The sequence below is a fragment of the Halictus rubicundus genome, chromosome 1 (genome assembly GCF_050948215.1).
Source record: "Halictus rubicundus isolate RS-2024b chromosome 1, iyHalRubi1_principal, whole genome shotgun sequence".
NCBI lineage: Eukaryota > Metazoa > Arthropoda > Insecta > Hymenoptera > Halictidae > Halictus > Halictus rubicundus.
This window is the reverse complement of record NC_135149.1, coordinates 3,520,909-3,540,305: the sequence shown is the minus strand read 5'-3', so window position 1 is coordinate 3,540,305 and position 19,397 is coordinate 3,520,909. Positions and strand designations below refer to the sequence as shown.

Below are 19,397 nucleotides of genomic sequence, written 5' to 3'. Positions count from 1 at the left end.
TTTCTAGATTTTGTGCAACGATAGCATGCAGATTCATAATGATACGCGTGAAATATTATTCTTTATGAACCGTGAATGCAAAAGTTCGTATAGAGAGGTTTGTATCAACTAACCGCAGTTAATATTTGATTCTGCCGTTAGGCATTTGTGTGCTAGCATTCTACAGAAGTTGGTTAAACTCGGACAGTGGGGACTTTTCCCTTACAAAATCTGTAGAAGGTGCATTTATTAGGGAGTCCTTTGTGGTTCTCTTCAGAATGTCTTGCTTCTTTTAGAATAGCAAATAAAAATAAAATCCAGCGGTATCAGAAGCTTACCATACAGTTTTAAGCATTCTAATTTATAAGTCTCCGGGTGAGCTGTGATCGTTTTCTTGCTGGCAGCCGTTCAATGCCACTCCCAAGCGATTTTTTCACATGAAAACTTGCTCTCGCGTCCCGTGACCCAGATACCGCGTCTCTGCGACCTCCTCGCAGCTCGAAATCCCACGAACCGTTAAAAAGGCATGATCAAAACTGCGAGAAGATACTGGAACGAGAGAGAGGGAGAGAGAGAGAGAGGGGGGAGGGAGAGAGGAGCCCGCCAGAGGTTCGGAAGGAAGCGGAAGCATAGCTCCGAGGGGGTGACTTCTCGCGGTGAAACGGTAAGCCGTTCGCAATTCGAGTGGTGGAAAAGAAGAAGAAGAAGAGGAGGAGGAGAGGGGAAACAAGTCTCTCTCGATACGGGTAATCGTAAACCGAGGAACACCTCTTCCGCTCCGCCCGAAAAACCAAAACACAAATAATCACGGCTGCCACCAGAGAGAAAGAGAGGGAGAGACAGAGAGAAATGGAGAGAATAGATAGAGCGAGACAGGGGAATGGGAGAGAAGCGGTGGCTTGGATGCGATGAAAGGAGAGGCTGCTCCCATCGGGCTACTTAAACGAGCAGAAAGAAAAAGGGGTGGGATCCGGGAGTGTGAAGCTATCTGCATGTGAATGGGACAATGGTAATTGGGGATGCACCGTTAGAGGATATTAGAGGTAACAGGCGACTCGATCCCCGATTCCCGTTGGACTTTTATGCAACCACGTGAAACAGCATCTCCGGAACGCCGGCGGAGTCACGTTCCTTCTGGCTAGCGGGTTCTTCTCTTCCGTTCGTTCGTTCGTTCGTCCGTTTCCCTTTGTGTGTACGTGCAGGTTCCACATCCGTGTGTGCAAACGGTGGATCCGTGGCAACCTCAAAAGCCTGATACCACTCGAGAGGAACTACGGTATTACCTGCTCATGTGACCCATCTGTTATTTGCCAGACTCGCTCCAGTCCTGCCTGCGACGCACGCTCGCCAGAATGGAGACCCCGGTTAGCGTACGGTACATCTATTACAACCAGACCGCCTGATCCGAATGCTTTATAGCGATTGATAGCGATATGACAAGTGGAGGATCGCGATCCAGCCGCATCGCGACGGACCACCGATTGTTTCCCTTCCTTCGATTTATCTGCAAACCGTCTCGCTCCCTTTTCCCTTTTCCGCAGAAGTTGCTATACAGGTTGTTCCAGTGTATGTGTCGTTAAGGATACGTTTATATTCGAACTGCGACAAACTGTGATGAGATACTTAATATTAATTTTAACGATTAATTAAAACAGTGCCGTCTGTTGTTCATTCTCGTTCTCTACCTGTCCGTAATACAGTAAAGACACGTGCGATAAGTAATTTGTATCCTGAATACAAAATGTATCATTGTGGAGCAATGCCAAAGCCGTCAGGTTTCCTCAAGAACTCGATCAAGGCGATGATGAGGACGTAGAAATGTATTTCTATTGTTTTATATCGCACGTGTTCAAAGCAGGGAACAGAGCAAGTAGAGTCCACGGAAGAGACCACGCTTGCTTCGATGCTTAAACATCGGTTATAAACGAATAGAATTTTACCTCGATCCAAGAGAAGGGAACAACATTCGTGTTTAGTCGATTCTGTTTGAAATCTTCGCGAGGCAGACTCGTTGTAGCACGGAAAGGGGTTGAATCGGAAAAATAAAATTTTCCGTGTTCCCGGGAAGACGTATGTCGGTCGCAAAGAGAGGAAAAGAGACGGGGAGTGCACCGAAATTTCGGTGCCGCCTCACCTCGCGTCCAATTCCCTAAAAAGCGACCGGGGAGTTTTCAATTCGCCGGGCGAGCCGGTGAACGGAAACGCATCCGTTCCGCGCTCGTCTCGCAACGACGCCATTTGTCACTTAAATCGTGCTCTCGAGGAGAAACGATGATTTCCGTCCTCGAAGGCGTATTACTTTAACATTCGGAGAGAGAGAGACAGAGAGAGAGAGAGAGAGAGAGAGAGAGAGAGAGAGAGAGAGAGAGAGAGAGAGAGAGAGAGAGAAGAGTGTGCGCGGGCCAGCCCCCATTATGGGGGGCCATCGCCTCGAACTGCGTCTCGTTACCGCCGCCAATAAAACATCCTCGGGCAAACAAACAAACAAACGATCGTTCGGAGCGCGAACGAGGAATGCGCCGGTTCGATCACCGTCGCGGAAAACTGGAACGAACTGCCTTGGAACTCGTTTTTCCCTTCTTTCTCCTTCTCCTTCCCTCTCCGTTTCTTTCTCCGCGGCCCAAATAAACGGGGCTTTTCGTTACGCAGCGGCGGTGACGCGCGCGTTAACCCTCTGTGTGTGACTCAACCGGGGGAGAAGAAGCTCGTATTTATTGGAATCCTCGGAAGAATCTCGGACGGTCTAGGAGAACGGGTCGCCACGGATAGACACGGTCGGAGGGTTTTCTTTGAAATCAGTTTTTAATTTTGTTCTCGCGACAAGATCGCGAAGGATCTCGGAGGATCGCGAGGGATCGCGTTCGAGTGGATAGGAGGGGGTGAGAGACCCTCGATAGGGTTGAGTGGGACGAACGAGTTTGCGGAGCCGTGTGCCCGCGGAGAAAGGAATTCAAAGTCGGACTTATACGGCCGTGGTCGTCCGAGGGTTAATTTATGCGCGAAACGCGGGAGTATTTCGGGGAGAATGGTGGCCATGTTGGTTTCGACGTGTCCGTCAAGGCATTCCCCTTTCGCATCACGCGAGAGAGACTCTTTCTCGATCTTCCACCCCGAGCCCCACTTTCTTGCCCGCGGACACACGTGTGAGAGCGAGCGGGCGCGCACTCGCACTCACACTGGCACACACGGACGAAAAACGACGTGTGCTTTCTACCCCGTCTCGCGAGGGCGCATGCTGCACTGCGCACAACCCCCACCATCCCCATCCCACCTATCCACCTACTCTACCCTCGGCTCTCTCTCTTTGCACCCCCCTGCAACCCCTTCGGCTGTTCGTGCAGCCCGCCATGCAACCCCCCCAGGAGGCGACTCTTATTATTTCCATTTTTCCAATTCGGTCTGGGGGGCGGGAAACGAGCGTACAACACCCTCCCTTCTGTTCTCTCGCCCCCCTCTACGCCCCCTTTTGCGCCCCCCGTGAGCCGAGAGTCTCCTACCACCCACGAGCCGCGTTCTCCCTCCCTTCGATCCTCCTCACCCCTCTCTCTCTCTCCAGGTGGTCGACCAAAGGAAAAATATCTATATTTATCTGTTTCTTCGCGGGATACGTGGGGTGCCCCTCCACCCCCCGATCCGCCGATCCACCGATCCACCGGCTCCCTGCCCCCGATCCTCCTACGTCAGCCCTCCGCCGCCGCCGCCGCCGCCGCCGCCACTCTCGGCCAGCTTCGTTTTGTTCGTTTCGCCTCTCTCCACCTCCACCTTGGAGTTTCTCGGTCTCCTCCCACCACCCCGTTTCTCGGTCTCTCGCCACCTTTCCGTCTCTCCAGCGAAGCGGCCCCGCGGTGTCTCCGTCCCGCTCGACGCCGCCGCGCCGCTTTCTTTCCTCGTTCCTTTCGGGCTTCTCCTTACCTCCACCCGGCTTGCCGCCCGTACACCCCCGTTTTCCTCCGAACGGCGGGTTGCGGCCGTGAGAGACGGGTATACATGGTGTTCGAGCGGGTGCGAGCGAGACCGAGAGGTTCGAGGGCGGAAACGGCGCGACCGCGGCTGGATCTCGGGAGCAACGGAGAGAGACGCGGGAAAGGAAGTGGAAGACGGAGGGCACACCACGACCACGACGACGGGCTACGACGACGACGACGTCGACGACGACGCCGGCGGCCGCGGCGAAGCGTGCGCGCCTTTCCTTGGCCGGCGGCGCGACAAGGAGGAACGCCAGGAACGGAGGAGGACACCGCGAGCGGGTAGAAAACGGAGCGACCGAGAGAGAGAAGGAACGGCGAGCTTCCGCTTCCTTATGCTCCGCCGCGGACTGCATCAACCAGTCGCGCGGTCGCGCTCACATAAGAAACTGGGATTCGAGAGGCAACCCCCTTCTCGAACCGCGACGCGGTTTCCGTCAGCGGAAGGAACTCGGTGCCCGGGAAGAACGTCGTCGTCGTCGTCGTCGTTGTTCGTGTTCGTCGGGATCGACGAGAGAACTCGTCTTGTCGCGCGCGTTCGTTCGTTCGTTCGTTTGTCCGGCATCGGCATCGGCATCGGTTGGCGTTGCTTCGTTATCTTGCCGCCACCCTCGGGAGTTAATTGACTCGGCGACGCTCGGAACGCGACTAACCAGCCGCTTGCCCCCACTACCCGCGGCGAAGAAGCGCCGCGAGGCTAGCCGAGGCCGCACGGAGACGCGCGAGCGGCCCAAAGGCCCGTCGGTTCGGATCCTGTCGCGTTCCGTCGGGTCCCGCGCGGGCCCAAGCTCGACCAATCGCGTTTCACGACCCCCACCGACGACCACCGACTTCTCGCCACATGAAGAGGGGAGGCCGTAGGGCCTCCTGAACACCCGCTCTCCCGAGCTGCTCCCGTCCAAGAGGAGAAGAGAGACACGCTCGCGGGACCGCGATCCCGATGGAGGCCTAAGGGACATGTTCCTCGACGCGACCAGCCCAGAAGGATGTTCCTCTATCCGTATCGACTTCTTCCTCTCCTTTCGTTTCTTCTTCTCCTTCTCACCGCGCTTCCTCTTCTGCTACCTGGCGACGCCGACGGACGCGTCCGACCAGGCGGGGGAGGATCTACACGGGACCTGTCGACGGTGAGAACGGAATAAAACCGCCCCGCGGTGGATCATTTTTTCGATGTAGTCGCACGCCAATGAGGAGGGGAACAGAGAGAAGGAACGAGATAAGGAGGGCGAACGTCGAACGAGAGAAGCTGTGCTGAAAGAAAGAGAAAGAGAGCAGAGTAGAAGAGGGTAGAGAGAAGAAGCCAACGGAGGGCCGAGAGAAACGATCAACCAAAGTTCCTATTTTTCACGTGTTTTATGCGCAACTTGTCTCTAATCAAGTAGGATCTAAGAAGCGAGAGGATCTCGGAAGGAAGAGGTTCCCGGGGCTAGCTCGCGGGAAGAGGAGGAGAACGCGCGAGAAGAGCGTGTGGCGGCGAGAGCACGCCGGAAACCTCGTGTCCGTGGCACCGGTGACACCCTCCCGCGCTAATTAGCCAGCCAATTAGAAAGGCCGCGGCCATGCGTAATGAGCTGCGCGCGCAAAAGTTCCTAAACGCCACGATGCGATGTTTTTTCCCGTGGACGACGACCGCCTCGTCCCGCCGCGCCGCTGGCGACCACCGATAATATTGATAAGCCTACCGATAAGCCGAGACGGAGAGTAGATAGAGTTAATGACTGAAAAACCGAAAAAGTCGCAGCAACGACGTACAGCCTGATTTTCCGATCGACGGGAAAACACCGTTTCCTCGGAAACGGAAGACAGGGCTCCGACAGTAACGAAACAACGCACCGTGTCTTAGAAACGCGTTCAGGTTCGCAAGGCAATAAAATACCAAACGAATTTAAACCGAGGATAGAGATACTCGGCGTTGTTGATTTTCTCACGGGGTGGGCAGTGGTGCCGGAGAGAGAGAGAGAAAGAGAGAGAGAGGGAGAGGGAGAGAGAGAGAGAGAGGAAAGGAAGCGTGCATTTTTCGGCGTTTCGGCGTCAATCGCGAACCCGATTGCCTTTACGAGCGAGAATTTTGAATCGCGGAGACGTCGTCGAGGGACCCGGTCCCCTTCGAGCCGCTGCCACGTGGCCGCCTCGACTCAAGCAATCCTTCGGTGGTGCGTCGACGGTGTTTTTAAACCTCCTGATACCGATTCAGCCGCGTTAACTACTAACTATAGGAGTTTCAACGGAGAAGAACAGATCTATATACAATATAAATAAAAAAATATATATATATATACATACACACATCTATATTATATATATATACATAAAGAAAAACCGATTGGAAAGCGTATTTAATTCTATATTCCTATACACATGCAAGGAACACATGTACAGGTATTTTAATAAGAGCGACTAGAAGAAAGGACAACAACGATTCGCGAGTCTGATATATAATATCGAAGCCGTGCAGTCGAGTAAACATGTCCACGATGAGTGTCGTGTCGAACTCGTCGGTCGAGGTCGACTCGGACTCCTCGAACGACATCTCGAGCAAGGACGAAGGACCAGCCGAGCAGAAGTTCATCCTGCGGAACGAGCTGTACAACAGCCTTCTGGCGAGCGCTCTCGGCAAGACCGTGCTCAACAGGCACCTCAACTTCAAGGAGCAGGGGATTAATTTTAATCTGGCCAATCTGAAGGATAACCTGAACGCGCTCGGCGCCCTTAAGGAGCTGAAGGATCTCAAGGGATTGACCGTAAGCAGCGTGCCAGCCTTCCCGAGGAACCTCGCTCTGCACCGGGAAGATCACGATGAGGTCAGACCTCGCGACACCTTCTAACCCCCATTTGACCTCCTTGCATCCGCAACAATTAAAACTTCTTCGACGTTTACAATCCCCCCAGAGACAGTTTCTATTTGTTTGCATTTCTACGTTCTCAACGATGGACAAATAGCATAGACAGATAGCAGAGAAATTGATTCTTATTCCAGTTCCGTAAGGCAAGGGGTTGACTTTCTATCTTTCTCTCTCTCTTTCTCGCATTTCATTTCATAAATGAATCTTTGTTTCGTATCTCAGAATTATTGAAATTATAAAAACGTTTTCGTAGGAAATGACTGAATTGACTTCTTTATTTAAGCACAAAGTTTAAGTAAACTCAATCTTCTTACTTCTACATGTTTTTGAGAGTTGGCGTCTACCGAATGCTGGAGGGTCGCAAGAGAGTCCTGTCAGCATGATAGATCTTAACATTTCAATTTTTATCTGATTTACCGCGTTACTTTGATTCGATGCAATTTCTGAGACTGCTATATAGGCACTGAAAGTGTTAAAGTAAAAGCTTCCGGTGGAGTCTGCGAACTCGAGAACCAGATTCTCCGGTTGCTAACAGGTTGTAGGCGCGAATCAAGCGCTCGGAAATTTTTCCAATTAACGTTCGGGAGAGGGCAGAGAGACCGGCGGCTGTGTTTCGAGTCGGAGACGGTTCCATTATTTTCAAGTTTTTCCCGTGGTCCCGGAGTTATCGGGATCAGCCGGCGAGCCCCGAACAATGGTCGAGAAGCTAGGAGCTTTCACGGGGAACGGCCTCCTGCTCGAAGCCGTTTCGAAACCGGAGCATCAAGATCAATAATCCCCCAAAAGAATCCGCGTCTTCACTGACCTACCCTCTTCCGGACTTCCCCGGCGCGCGACCCTCGGAAGAGGAAGAAAACATATTCGTCGAATTTATGCCATCGCGGAACGATCGTACGAGAAACCACCCCCTCGAGCAAACAAGCCAATTCCCTGGGAGTAAAAGGGGCGCTAGTGGAAAATCGGAAAATAGAAAAAATTATTTACGACTCGTGGAACGGCGAAAATATTGTCTAGATCGCGCGCAGCGGATGGCAAGGGAAAGATTTAGGATGTGCGCGCGGTAGACTCGCGGAAAAACGCGGAAGATAGCGAAAATGATTGGAGTAGTAATATTTACGAGTGCTGGAATAACGAAAATATTATCTGGATCGTGCGAGCAACGGGGAGAGAGTAAGAAGTCGAGCGTCGGGAAAATAGTTTCGGTGATGGAACATGGCTCGCAGGGCCAGTCGCGAGACGGTCTGTGTGTAAGTTGTCGGTTAAAAAGTTAGCGGATACTTAAGTGCGACGAGTTTTCGCGTAATGGGAGCCTGGAACGGGGGTAAAGAGTCTGCGGGAGCGAACGGCGCAGGATCCCGGCTGGCTCGAAGGAAATCCTGTTTGCTTGACAATTACTTTTTGTTTCGCCGGTAAATCCAGTCTTCGACTTTCGAACTACTTTGTCCGTTCGTTCTCGCCTTTGTTTCTTCTTGTTCCTCTACTCTCTTCCACGTCTGCCGCTGCTCCGCGTCAGTGTTCGTTGAATTTGAATGTAAATTGAAATGTAAATCTCGGTTTGAGTTCGAACGGGACCGCCGCGCCGCGTCACGCCGCGGTAACGAAATCTTGCCCTACAAGTACTTTCCCAACATTTATTAAATACTTTAGCCCCGAACTTTCTGCATAGTTTTCGAGCCCCGGCTTTCTCCGTTCCCCTCCGCGTTGCTCTCTCCCGCTCGGTCGTTCTTTCTCGGGGCTCTTCACTCTCCATTCAAGTCGAGCGCAAACAAACGAGCCGCGTTTAAAATCCTTGGAGAGAACACCGCGGATTTTCTTGGCCGGCGCATTTTTCCGCGGCTTAATTCATTAATTTCTCGCAACGACGCCGCCGCCGCTCCGGCTCCTCGACTTCCTGTTGCTTCCTTTTGCTTCTGACCGAGTTATCGCCACGAGGCAACTTTTCTTGGCACGTTCGCGGTTCGAGCTCGGCTTAGTTGATTCCGCGACACGGCTTGACCCGAATTCGTGACGCACTCTCTCTCTCTCTCTCTCTGTCTCTACAACCCTCTCCTCATCCCCCGAAACTCTTCTTCGATCCCCCAATAATTCTCCACTCGTCTAATTTTCCACGGAACCCTCCCCTAATTCCCCTGTAGCTTTCCTATTTTCCGGTGCTTCGATCGTCTTGGAATCCTCCTGCAGTTCTGCAATAGCCATTTAATCCTTTGCTGTTCTAATTTTCTGCAAAATCCTCCTTCGATCTCCTAATATTTTTTTCAATTTTCTTTCCATCCCTACTCTAATCTTCCAACAATAACGATTCGTCGAATACGTTCATTTTTAGACTGTGTAGTTCGGGAGTGCAGAACGATTAAAAGAATTTTAAAATATGGATGTTTTATTTCTAGGTTATTGAAACGATTAAGGAAGGAAATCTCTACTCGGTTCCTTCGTTTCTTGCAAACGGTTAATTCCCGGCTTCTTTAACTGTTAACTGATTCAATTCTCTAATCGCTTTCCCTCCTTCTCAATTTCCACCCTGAACTCATTGCAAAAGCATTTAGTCTCGGAAGTGTCGACCAGTAATATCCGTGCATTTAAAACCCCGAAACAGACAGTAATGCGACGATCAAAGTGTATTTATACTCGTGGACATAGAATCGAGACAAGACATGAATAAACGCGTCTATTGGCAATTTTCTAGAGTAGACTTTCATTAGCCTCGCATCGATCTTCTCCGGCAAGAGGGGGTTAGCTCCGTGTTCTTCGCATGTTCCCGGCAGGCCCGCCAGAGACAGAGGAACGAATTAAAAGCTTCTGCAGTTAACAAAAATCGATCCCCTTTGAGCCGGAGCCGAGCTTTTGTTGCACCGCGGAAAGAACCGGAGAAGGGTAGGCGCGCAACGACACGCGGGAACACAGGCCCAGTCCGAGACCGTGTAATTAAGTGCGAGGCAATAATGAAACGCATCATCCCCACCCCTCTCACGTTCAAGAAATAACAACCCTCCGAGCCCGTCAAAGGAGGGGATGATTCTTTGCGCCGCCAAGCAATCCGACCTGCAGTTTCTAACGAGCTTTCTCACGATGCGTACTGCGAGATCAATTAACAGCCGGGCTCCGCTAATTACCAGCCCATGGGGTTGCTCCGGAAATCCTCTTACTCCCGGCGCCTGGCCATCCTCTCAATCGCTAACCGTTCCTTTTTAACCTCTCTCCTAACCGACGTCTGCTCTACAATCTTTCCAAACATTTGCCAAAAATTCCGAGGCGTTCAATAATCATTTTTAAAGTTTCGAAAATTTTCCAAGCATTACACAACAATTTCAGAGCATTTTGTAACTCATTACTGGACTACGAATCGATATGCAACCTTCAAGCTTTTAAAGTCATTGAAGAAGGAAGGAAATTTCTCCTTGGCTCCTAGGAGAAATCTTGCAATTTTTATTTTGCATATTAATTCGCAGGCCTTACATTTTAAAGGGTTGAAACAGTATCTTTTTACCGACGATTTTTGTGAATTGTGATTCGTTTTTTTTTTCAAGTTAAACATATTGCGTGATCAACTGTGACAAGACGAACAAATGTTCGAAACTTTGGGTCAACATTTGGAAGCATTTACAATTGAAACACATTCTCCAACCCTGAAGTAATTCGAAACAGCTGTCCGGTTTCGCATCGATAATTTTCCAGTTCTTTCTCGGGAGTTGTTTAAACGGCGGACGAGGGCTCGATATAAAATTGAAGGCATCGGCAGTGAAGGGGTAAATTGACGCGGGACGTTTAGTTATTCAAGGCGTGTTAATGAATGGTCCATCGCGGCGATCGCGGGGAACGTTTGACACAGGCCGGACAGGCGAATATCATTTTCGTTATTTTTATTCCGGCGCGGACAGGGACCGGTAATGCCGGCTCGTGTTCGACGACGTATCGATTCGCCATCGGCTGACATTTCTCTTCTTTCTCCGTGGGCCATGAATTTCTTACGACGCCTCCGCGACCGATCGATACTGTCTGATACCGTGTCGCGCAATTATACCTACACGAATTTGCCGATTTTATTCTCGAGCCTGCGTCTCGAACTTTTTCTTCCTATCCAGCCCCGTCGATAGATCCGTTCTGGTCGCCCGTTCGACGTTTTGCCTCGACGACTCGTCACTCGTATCGACTTTTGTCTTTCATTCTAAATAAACTTTTCGTCGGAGAAAATCCTCTCCTGTTTGCCTCCACGGGAAAACTTATTTCGGATCGAGAGGCGCCGGTCTTTGTTTTAAGGGATGAAGCCTTGCTACTCTAAATCTGAGAATTTCTCACGGCAATGTAATGAAAGAAATAAAAAATCTATTTACAGGTCTTTATTATACGGACTTTGGAGTGTAGAACAAAATTTATTTATAATAATTTTATTATAAAACTACGGCGCTACAGATCCGCAAACTTCTTTTCATTCCGCGGCTGGAACGATAACTCTAGAAATCAACTCCAGAAATTTAAAAAAAAACCAACATTTTTTAAAATTAATCTACATTCCGAAAGCTAGAGAAGTACGTACAGATAAAATTTGTCCAAATTAAACTTGTTTTTCGTAGGGCTGTAGGGTCCAAAATAAATAAAAATAGCCGGCTCCGAGCATCGACGTCGTGCCGCAATTAAAAAGGCTGAGCTTTCTGATTTTCCTGAATTATGCGCGAGAAATCCTTAATTTCTCCGCATCGCCGCGCGTCGGACCCTGGAATTTATAGCCGATCGGGCCGTGTCAGTTTTTAGTTTAATCGCGGCATCGCGACCGAAATGATAGACCGCGGGGTTCCGGTGAAAAACGTCATGGAAACGGGGCCGGGTTTGTAATTTCCCAGATTACACGTGCACCCGAGCAATCTCCTTCCGTTGAAATTGGCGGCTGCACGGCAACAATGTGTCTCAAATTGACGCTAGTCGCTGCCATGCGCGGCCGGTTAACACGGTAGCCGAGAGAGATTAAGAGTCGTGAACGGGGCTGGCTCCTCGAGTCTTTTCGATCTTATAGGGAACTGCCAAGTTGCGGGGGTAATTTGCAAGAGCCTGCGAGTCCACCCGAAGCTCGAAAACACAGGCTCGACAGCCCCAGGGGCCCGTGGCATCGAAGATTCCACGGATTCCTGCTCCCGGTTGAAATACGATACGATAAATCGGTCGTAAGCCCCGAGAGGCTATTAACACGCCGGGAAATTAATTGAATAATTGATTAAATCGCTACCGCGAATATCGAGATCTCGTTCCTCTACATTGTCGCGCTGCTTAAAGCTGGTTTGAAACGAATTTCTGCCGGTTCGAATTTAGAGAACGGAAAAACGTGGAAACGGCTCGACGATGAAAACGCGGGTTCGTTCGGCGAACTAAATTTACCGATTTCGATCAATTTGTTTACCCGGGCTCGCTTTGATGTTGCTCATGCAACAAAGTCACTCGCATTCCCGGGACTAAGTGGCAAGCGTGAACGCGGCTTAAACCGTTCAGGTGTTCAGGCGCCACGCTCGCTGATTTATCGATCAATTTATTAATGGGTCAGCTCTTCTCGTGCGTTCGATCATGAATATCGGATGAAGCAGCCCGGTCGGCCGAGAGCGAGCCTCATAATTACGGTGATTAATGCCCCGGGTCCGTATTAATCGCCGCCCGAGGCTTATTTTCGAAATTGTCCGCGCGCGGAAAAATCGAAAAGCCTGCCACTTGTTGTTGCTCGGCTGTGTAATTTCGTCCCGGACCGCTTTGTGCAACACTGTTGCCGGCATAGCACGACGCGCGATCTCTCGGAATTCGTTTAATCGACAGTTCGAAAACGGTCCTCCGCACACACACACACATACAGGTACACGCATGCGCGCACACACACAGCCAGTGGAAATAATTATTCGAACTCGAAACCTCGAGTAACTACGATAAACCGCGCGCGAATCGGAGATCCGCGACAGATCTCGTTAATTCTCCGACTTCAAAACAGGGAACTTCGATTATTCCCTGTATTATTAACACCGGCGTTTTACGAACGGCAATTTCGCGGTATCGTTTCATAAGCGGCTGTTAATCGATATTGACGCAAACGTGATTAAGCGAAATCGATCCTCGTTGACAATGTTGCTAACTTTTAATTTTTCAATGGACCGTCCTGTTGTTGGCTGCATCTGTGAACGCGGGATTCGCTGATCACTCTTCCTCTCGTTTAGCGGCAATTTGTTGGATAATTCTTCAGTTCGACCAGGGCTCGGGTTGAACAAATTTAGTGATTCGTTCGTACTCCGACTCTTCCTCAAAATGATAATAAAAATGGGTTCGTTACAACTTCTAAGTAGAATTAATCCTTTGCACTCGTCTCTCTTTTTGAAAAAAAAAACATCGCATATCTACACAGAAACTCAAGTGTTCCTTTTCATTATTTTACATTTTATTTGAAGCGTTACTCACTGCTCTACGGATAAATGTATTCGGGTGGCTAATAAATAGACTGCGGATCTTTTTATGCGAAATAAAAATTGTTGGCTTCAATTGCAAAAACCTTTCTTTCCTCATTAACAATCTTAACACTTTATCTTTCGAAAGCCTGATAAAACTACGCCAACTCTTTTTTGTCATAAGTCTAACGATACACGATCTGACAAAGGTCTCAAAGGATTAATGGCCTATTTGGTGAGATTGTGTGTGACTTAAGCTAATTTGGTGGATCTTTTTGTTACAGAAGGCGTCTTTCGCGTGGTCCGAAGGTGGCGAGGAGGGTGGCGGCGGTGGCGGGGGTGGTGGAGGAGGTGGAGGAGGCGGAGGTGGTGGAACAGGAGGTGCAGGAACGGGAACCACGGGTCCAGCAGCCACCGGGGGCGGTGGACTGGCCCATTGGGTCAGCGTGATGGCAGAGCACATCCACAACCCCCATTCTGCGACCGGGGTTGGGGGTGTTCATCATCAACAGCAATCGCCGCCTCAACCACCCTATCCGTGGAACAACGGCCTCTCCAGTGATGTGAGTCTCTACAACCCTTCTGTATAACATCGGTTATCGCGGATCGCTGCGTGTCTCATCCACAGAAACGTATAACAAATGGGATGAAAAATGCGACACAAATATGTCAGTTAAAAATATTCGCTATACTCCTTAATCCTCCGGTTAAAAATGTTTCACTGCTTCACAACTTAAAGATCTTTTCTGTAAACCTAAGAAGTACGGGAAATAAGTCGTCAAGGGGTGGTAGGAGCTGTTAGGGACCAGTGCGTTGAATATCAAACGATCTCCCAAAAAAAACTCTCTCCCAACGGACGTCCCCCGAAGACGAATAAAAAACGACAGAAGACATTAAACGACGGATGCTGCGTCAACGGAAGATGCCGTTAGTCGCGTCCCGAAATGCGCGAAAAAAAAAGGATCCGTCAGTTTTTTCGCTAGCGAACGGGTTGTATCCCCGTTTCGATTTTGTTTTCCGCTTTATACCCCCTCCCCTCTATCTCACCCCTGTTGTCTCCGCGCGCGGGAATCCTGCATAATTTCAACCAGGCTGGATTAGAGGAGGAAGCGGTGAAAGTGAAAGGACTCGGAAGGAAGACAAAGAGACCGATGGGACCAGCGGAAAAAAAAAATTACCGTGTACCAGTGGAGGGGCGAGAGAGCTGGAAAGGGTTGAAGATCCTCTTTGCATACTCCTCGCTCCGCCCCGAGCCGCGGGAAAAAAACAAACAGACGGAAGCGCGAAAAAAATTTTCAGAACCTCCGGGTGGGGGTTGATTTGAATACGCGCGGAACCCGGTTGGGAAACTCTTCCCTTATGGCGCAATGGCATCCTCGGCATTTTTTTGACGTGGTAGATTTTTTGTCGTTGACAACAATTCTGTAGGTAAAATTCATTGTGATGAATTTTTCAACCCCTCGTAATTCCACAAAGCTCCACAAATTTAGTCATTGTAGCTCGATATATAAATTGGAAAATTTCATTTGAAACGAGAAAATAAGAGATTTCAAATTTTCAAAGCTTCTACTGAAAAATTTAATTTCGAACCATCCTTCCTGTACTGTGAATATTTCGAAGATGTCTTCGAAGATTTTAGAGGCCCTCCACAATCGATATCCGAAGGGATGACTCGTAGATTCTCGCAATAATTCATTACTGCACCGCGCGAGATCTCAACAACCAGCCCTTTTGTGCAACTCGGAGATTCCAGAGCCCTCTTTCTGTGAACGTCTGGAAAACAAACACCGTGGATTCACAACGGCAGCAACGAAAAGCCACAACGTCCCTGTGCGCCTTGACAATCGCGACAATCAAAAACTACCCCCTCCATCGCGAGACAATGGCCTTGGAACAACGGTGCCTCTTGCCGTGACACGTCGCAAGGTGCTACGACTCGCATCCTCGAATTCGAATGACCGCTCAGTGAGTCGGGGAAAGGGATGAAGAGACAGGGGATAGGAGGGCGCTTCCGTGGGCCCCGGAGGATCAGCCGGTTCCTTTTTTTTTTTGTCTAGGCCTGTCTAGGCGCCCGCAGGACTCTGTCGAGAGGCCTCCAGGAAAAAACAAGGAGCCACGACAATGAGGGAACGATTTAAATAATCCGCGGCATGCAAATGCCCGGTAGATTCTCACGGGACGGGCCCACGGAGCGAGCCCTGTGGCCCGTGGTCACGGGTGGGGGGTTGATCCACCGAGAGAAACAGGAAGACACCAACCGAAGACAATCGCGCAATCTGCATACGGGTGCTGGCAACCCTTTGCGACGCGTTCTAGGGATGATCGACGGTTTCGAGCAAGAATTTAATTGAGGGTTCAGACCGCGATCTTCTTTCGATCTAGGTCCACTGGAAATGCACCCGTAACTGACTAGGCAACTGTCTCTGAAAGATGAGAATCTCGAGATCGAACGTTACAACTACCTTATACGACGGATTAAACATACGTAAGCTCGTTGACATTATTGAACGAAGTAAGAAATTTCTGCTCGGTTCCTCTCAAATATTTGTAATTGCGGCAAATAATTTTTGTTTTGCATAAAAATCTATTAACCAGAAATAGTGGTGTGCAACCACAGATTTAAAAGATTTTGTTTGCGATCTTCGTTCCGAGTCTGCTCGATATTACAGGATAAGGGGATGAAGTATGTCTTCGTCATAGGTATTGACTAATCGTTTATCGAATCGTTAATTCTTTTTTGTGACACGTACGAAGTACATTTACACGATATTGCCCTCTCGACTTTTTTTTTCATCGAAAAGTCAGAAGGCTGAAAGCGACCCTGAATGTTCGAGTTCAAATAACACGACCCTCGCAAAGAGCGGCGTCCCTTGTTGTGGTATTAGAAAATGTCAGCGTTGAAAAAAGATGATTTTGCCCGGTAAAAACTATCTTCCTGGTACTAAAAAGTGTAGAGGGTGCAAGTAGGGCAAACCGAGGACCCCGATATAGTCCAAGGCCACTCGCAGTGCCCCGAGCGAGTCTTCCGAGGGGGTTGCAAAGGAGTCGTACCCCTGTAAACACGTTTTCGGATGTTGTAATCTGTCGCCGGTTTCGCCCAGCGGGTGGTCAACCCTTTCTCCGTGCTTTTTTACGCCTGCCCGACCTTAATCCCTTAAAACGCTTAGAGCAGCTCTTTAGGATAATTTCGCGACTGAGTAGGGAAGGGAGGGACGGATGGTTTCAGCCCGGAGGTGAAGATGCAAAACACCTTGGAAAACACCGGCCCCGAAGCGACTAACTGGAATCCAGTGTGCCGCGTGAGATTCCGGCGCAAAAGGAAACTACCCTTACGAAGATTATGCAAAGGAAGAGTTTTCCACCCCTTTGGCTCCGGTTCTCCTCTTCGTCCCCCCTTTGTCACGGTGCCGGGACGAAAATTAAAATAATGGCCCTCCGTGCCGAACCCTGCTGCCAATTTCTCTCTCTCTCTCTCTCTCTCTCTCTCTCTCTCTCTCTCTCTCTCTCTCTCTCTCTCTCTCTCTCTCTCTCTGCGACGTCTTCTACCCCCTCCGCGCGTTTCTCCACCGATAGAATTTTTTCCCTGGATTTTTTTGCTCGCGGAGCAACGGATGCAAATCGTGCAACGGCATTTTTGTCTCTGCGCTACGTGAGACAAAAAAAAGCGAGCCCAGGGGAGAGACTTATTGTCTCGATGACGACGGGAACGAACGAGAGGGGATGATCGTCGAGCAACCCCTTCGTCCTCGATCTGGATCGGCTAATGAATTTTCGGCGTAACGTATCGCGCATAGATCGCTATAGACCGGGCAACCGGTCGCAATTTTTTTCACGAATTTTTTTGCATGCTTGTTACATTGTGCCAGCGGGAGCTAACGGTTGTTCCGGTTCTCCGTGCAACTTTTTCCACGCGCTTTTTTTTTTTAGGGGATCGGGGTTACGCAGTCAACTCCCGAGTTCACCGGATTTCCCGCGAGGGGCGGCTTATTACTCTCCTCTAATTTCGAGACTCGACCGTGAATAACTCGTTTAATTTATCGGAGATTATTTAATTGAATCCGATGGGCGGAGCCGGCGAGGATAGACTCTAGCTATCGTTTTCATCGTTTCTTTTTTCTGTCTCGACAACTTTTTCCTGTCGAATAGAAATGTCGTAGACGAATCGAAAATGCTTTCCCCGAAGGAATTCCTCGCCTGGAAACGCCGCAGCCTGCAGCGTTTTGCGTCTCCCGCGATTCTAGCCGAGCGATTCTGGTCGAGGAAAAAAGAAAATGGCGGAGAGAAGAAACTGAAAGGGACATCACCGAGAAATCGTTCCGCCTGGGCGGTCGCCGAACGATCCGAGAACGAAATCGCGGGAAAAAGGGCCATAACTCTGTCCCGGGCCCAAATGTTGTGACACCGGCGCCGTAAAGGGGTTGCCCGATGCGACTTCGCCTTTGTCTCTGCTGCAACCCCCGTTCGGACGACCTCCGATGGCTGGCCACGGGGGGTTGTCTCCGATGAAGGGGTCTTAACTCAAAAATTGCTGCCCGTGAAATTTCTTCGGCTGGGAATCGTAATTTTCAATGCTGATCTCGATCGAGAGCAAACGTTTCGCAGCAGTGAAGTTGCAATTGCAACTACAACAATTATTTGGTATATTATATGGGACAGGATGAGCATCTTCCAAGGCAATCTTGTCGCTGGTTGAGTAGGAAGCATACCAGAACACTATAAAAATAAATAAAAATTGTCTGATTACACGAAATAGAAATTAAACAGAAAATTTGTTCTTTCTTAAATAATGTTAATAGTTTGAAAATATTATTTTGCCATCCTTAAATTCTTTCTATCTTCCCGCAGTCCAAATATTGTAAACATTTTATAGAGAGGGTCCGCAGTCGTGCCTCCTTTGCCATTTCGAACTACTTAAAAATAGTAATAGTTTTGGTCGAAAACGACCCGGTACGTGGATAGGGAGTTAATATCCCTTGCATACGGATGTCTACTAACCGCCGATACGGTCCAGGATCAGCCCCCGTAAAAAAAAGAGTTCGTCATCGCGCGGAGATGAAAAAGCTTTCACCGTTATCCCCGAAGACGTGACCAAGAGTGCCGTTAGACGGGAAAAAAATGTTAGCACCCATGAAAGACGCGGCCCCGGAACGTTTCTTCCGGAGATTACATGTCCCGGCTCTCGAAGAACCGAGAGGAGAGGGGAGTGGAGAAGAGTAAAAAGTTGGCCGGTTGCTAGGGGTGCGTTGAACGAGAGGGAGAGGGGTGCGTATGCAGATCGTCGTGAAAGTGGAGTACAAAGGGCCCATAGTCTCACGCTATTGTGGCCCAGGTAAGATAAAGGTGCGCCGGGCCTCGGGCCGTCCCCCCCCCCCCCCCGAATACATACCCGGGGACCCTGTCCTCTTTCGATGTCTCTTTAATTTTTATTAATGACGGCGAATTTGAATTTCTGCATCGGTGATATGGGAACGACGCCTCTCAGACGACGACGCGTACGTGACTCGGACGGATCTCTTCGCCGAACGATGATCATCGATCATAATTATCCGGGACGGGTTAACTGTGTCGTGCTCGATCGGGATCGAAGGGTTGGTTCGCCGGGAACACGGAGGAAACGAGGGCGACGGAGAATTTTTCTAAATCGACGGTAATTGATCGGAGAAATTTGGTCCCTGGGGTAGGTCGGGGGTGGATTTAAAATATCGGGTTGTTAACACATTCGAGCAGGCTCCTGTCGATTATTTTTACTCGTTGGGTTGGCAATTGTAAACGTTTCGAAGGAACAACCGAATTGAGTTGCCGATCGTTGATCGAAGGAATTGAGACATCCAAAATCCAGACATTTTTTCCACCCTAAAATTCTTGTATTTCTTTATTTTGTTTTGTGCATATGAAATCGAGCAATTAGTGAAGCAATTTTTTAATTTTTAGCAATTCATTCCGTACAAGTGAATTCGGCAAGGTAACGGTTTGTTTTTAAGAAACGAATAAATATGTTAAAGTAAAACATTAGGCTTTTTACTGTATTTTGTGGAAAATGCCACATCCTAGGAATATTGGGAAATACCCGATTCCCCTTGGTTTTTGACAACGTTTTCTTATGCTCAAATATATTTCTTCCACCGTCTTCGTATACAGGGTCATCCGTTTTTAAACGGCCAAACGTCAACCAGCTATAGAGGACCCCAAATGAAACAACTTTC

At 49.4% G+C, this 19,397-nt stretch overlaps 2 protein-coding genes across 2 annotated transcripts in view; both read left to right on the top strand.

Moving 5' to 3' along the window:
* The window catches only part of LOC143353154 (zinc finger protein rotund), a 236,837-nt gene that overhangs the window by 65,206 nt on the left and 152,234 nt on the right, over nucleotides 1-19,397 (top strand). Inside the window, exon 2 of the mRNA XM_076786255.1 lies at nucleotides 13,479-13,757. Coding sequence (XP_076642370.1) covers nucleotides 13,479-13,757 — 279 coding nt within the window. The remainder of the gene's footprint in view (nucleotides 1-13,478; nucleotides 13,758-19,397) is intronic.
* On the top strand, nucleotides 4,510-6,769 carry LOC143361520 (uncharacterized). The gene has a single exon (XM_076800994.1). It carries the CDS (start codon nucleotides 6,410-6,412, stop codon nucleotides 6,767-6,769), a length of 360 nt encoding a protein of 119 aa, XP_076657109.1. The 5' UTR covers nucleotides 4,510-6,409.

Coding starts and splice junctions, on each gene's coding strand:
- LOC143361520 (XM_076800994.1), top strand. CDS start 6,410: ATGTCCACGATGAGTGTCGTGTCGAACTCGTCGGTCGAGGTCGACTCG.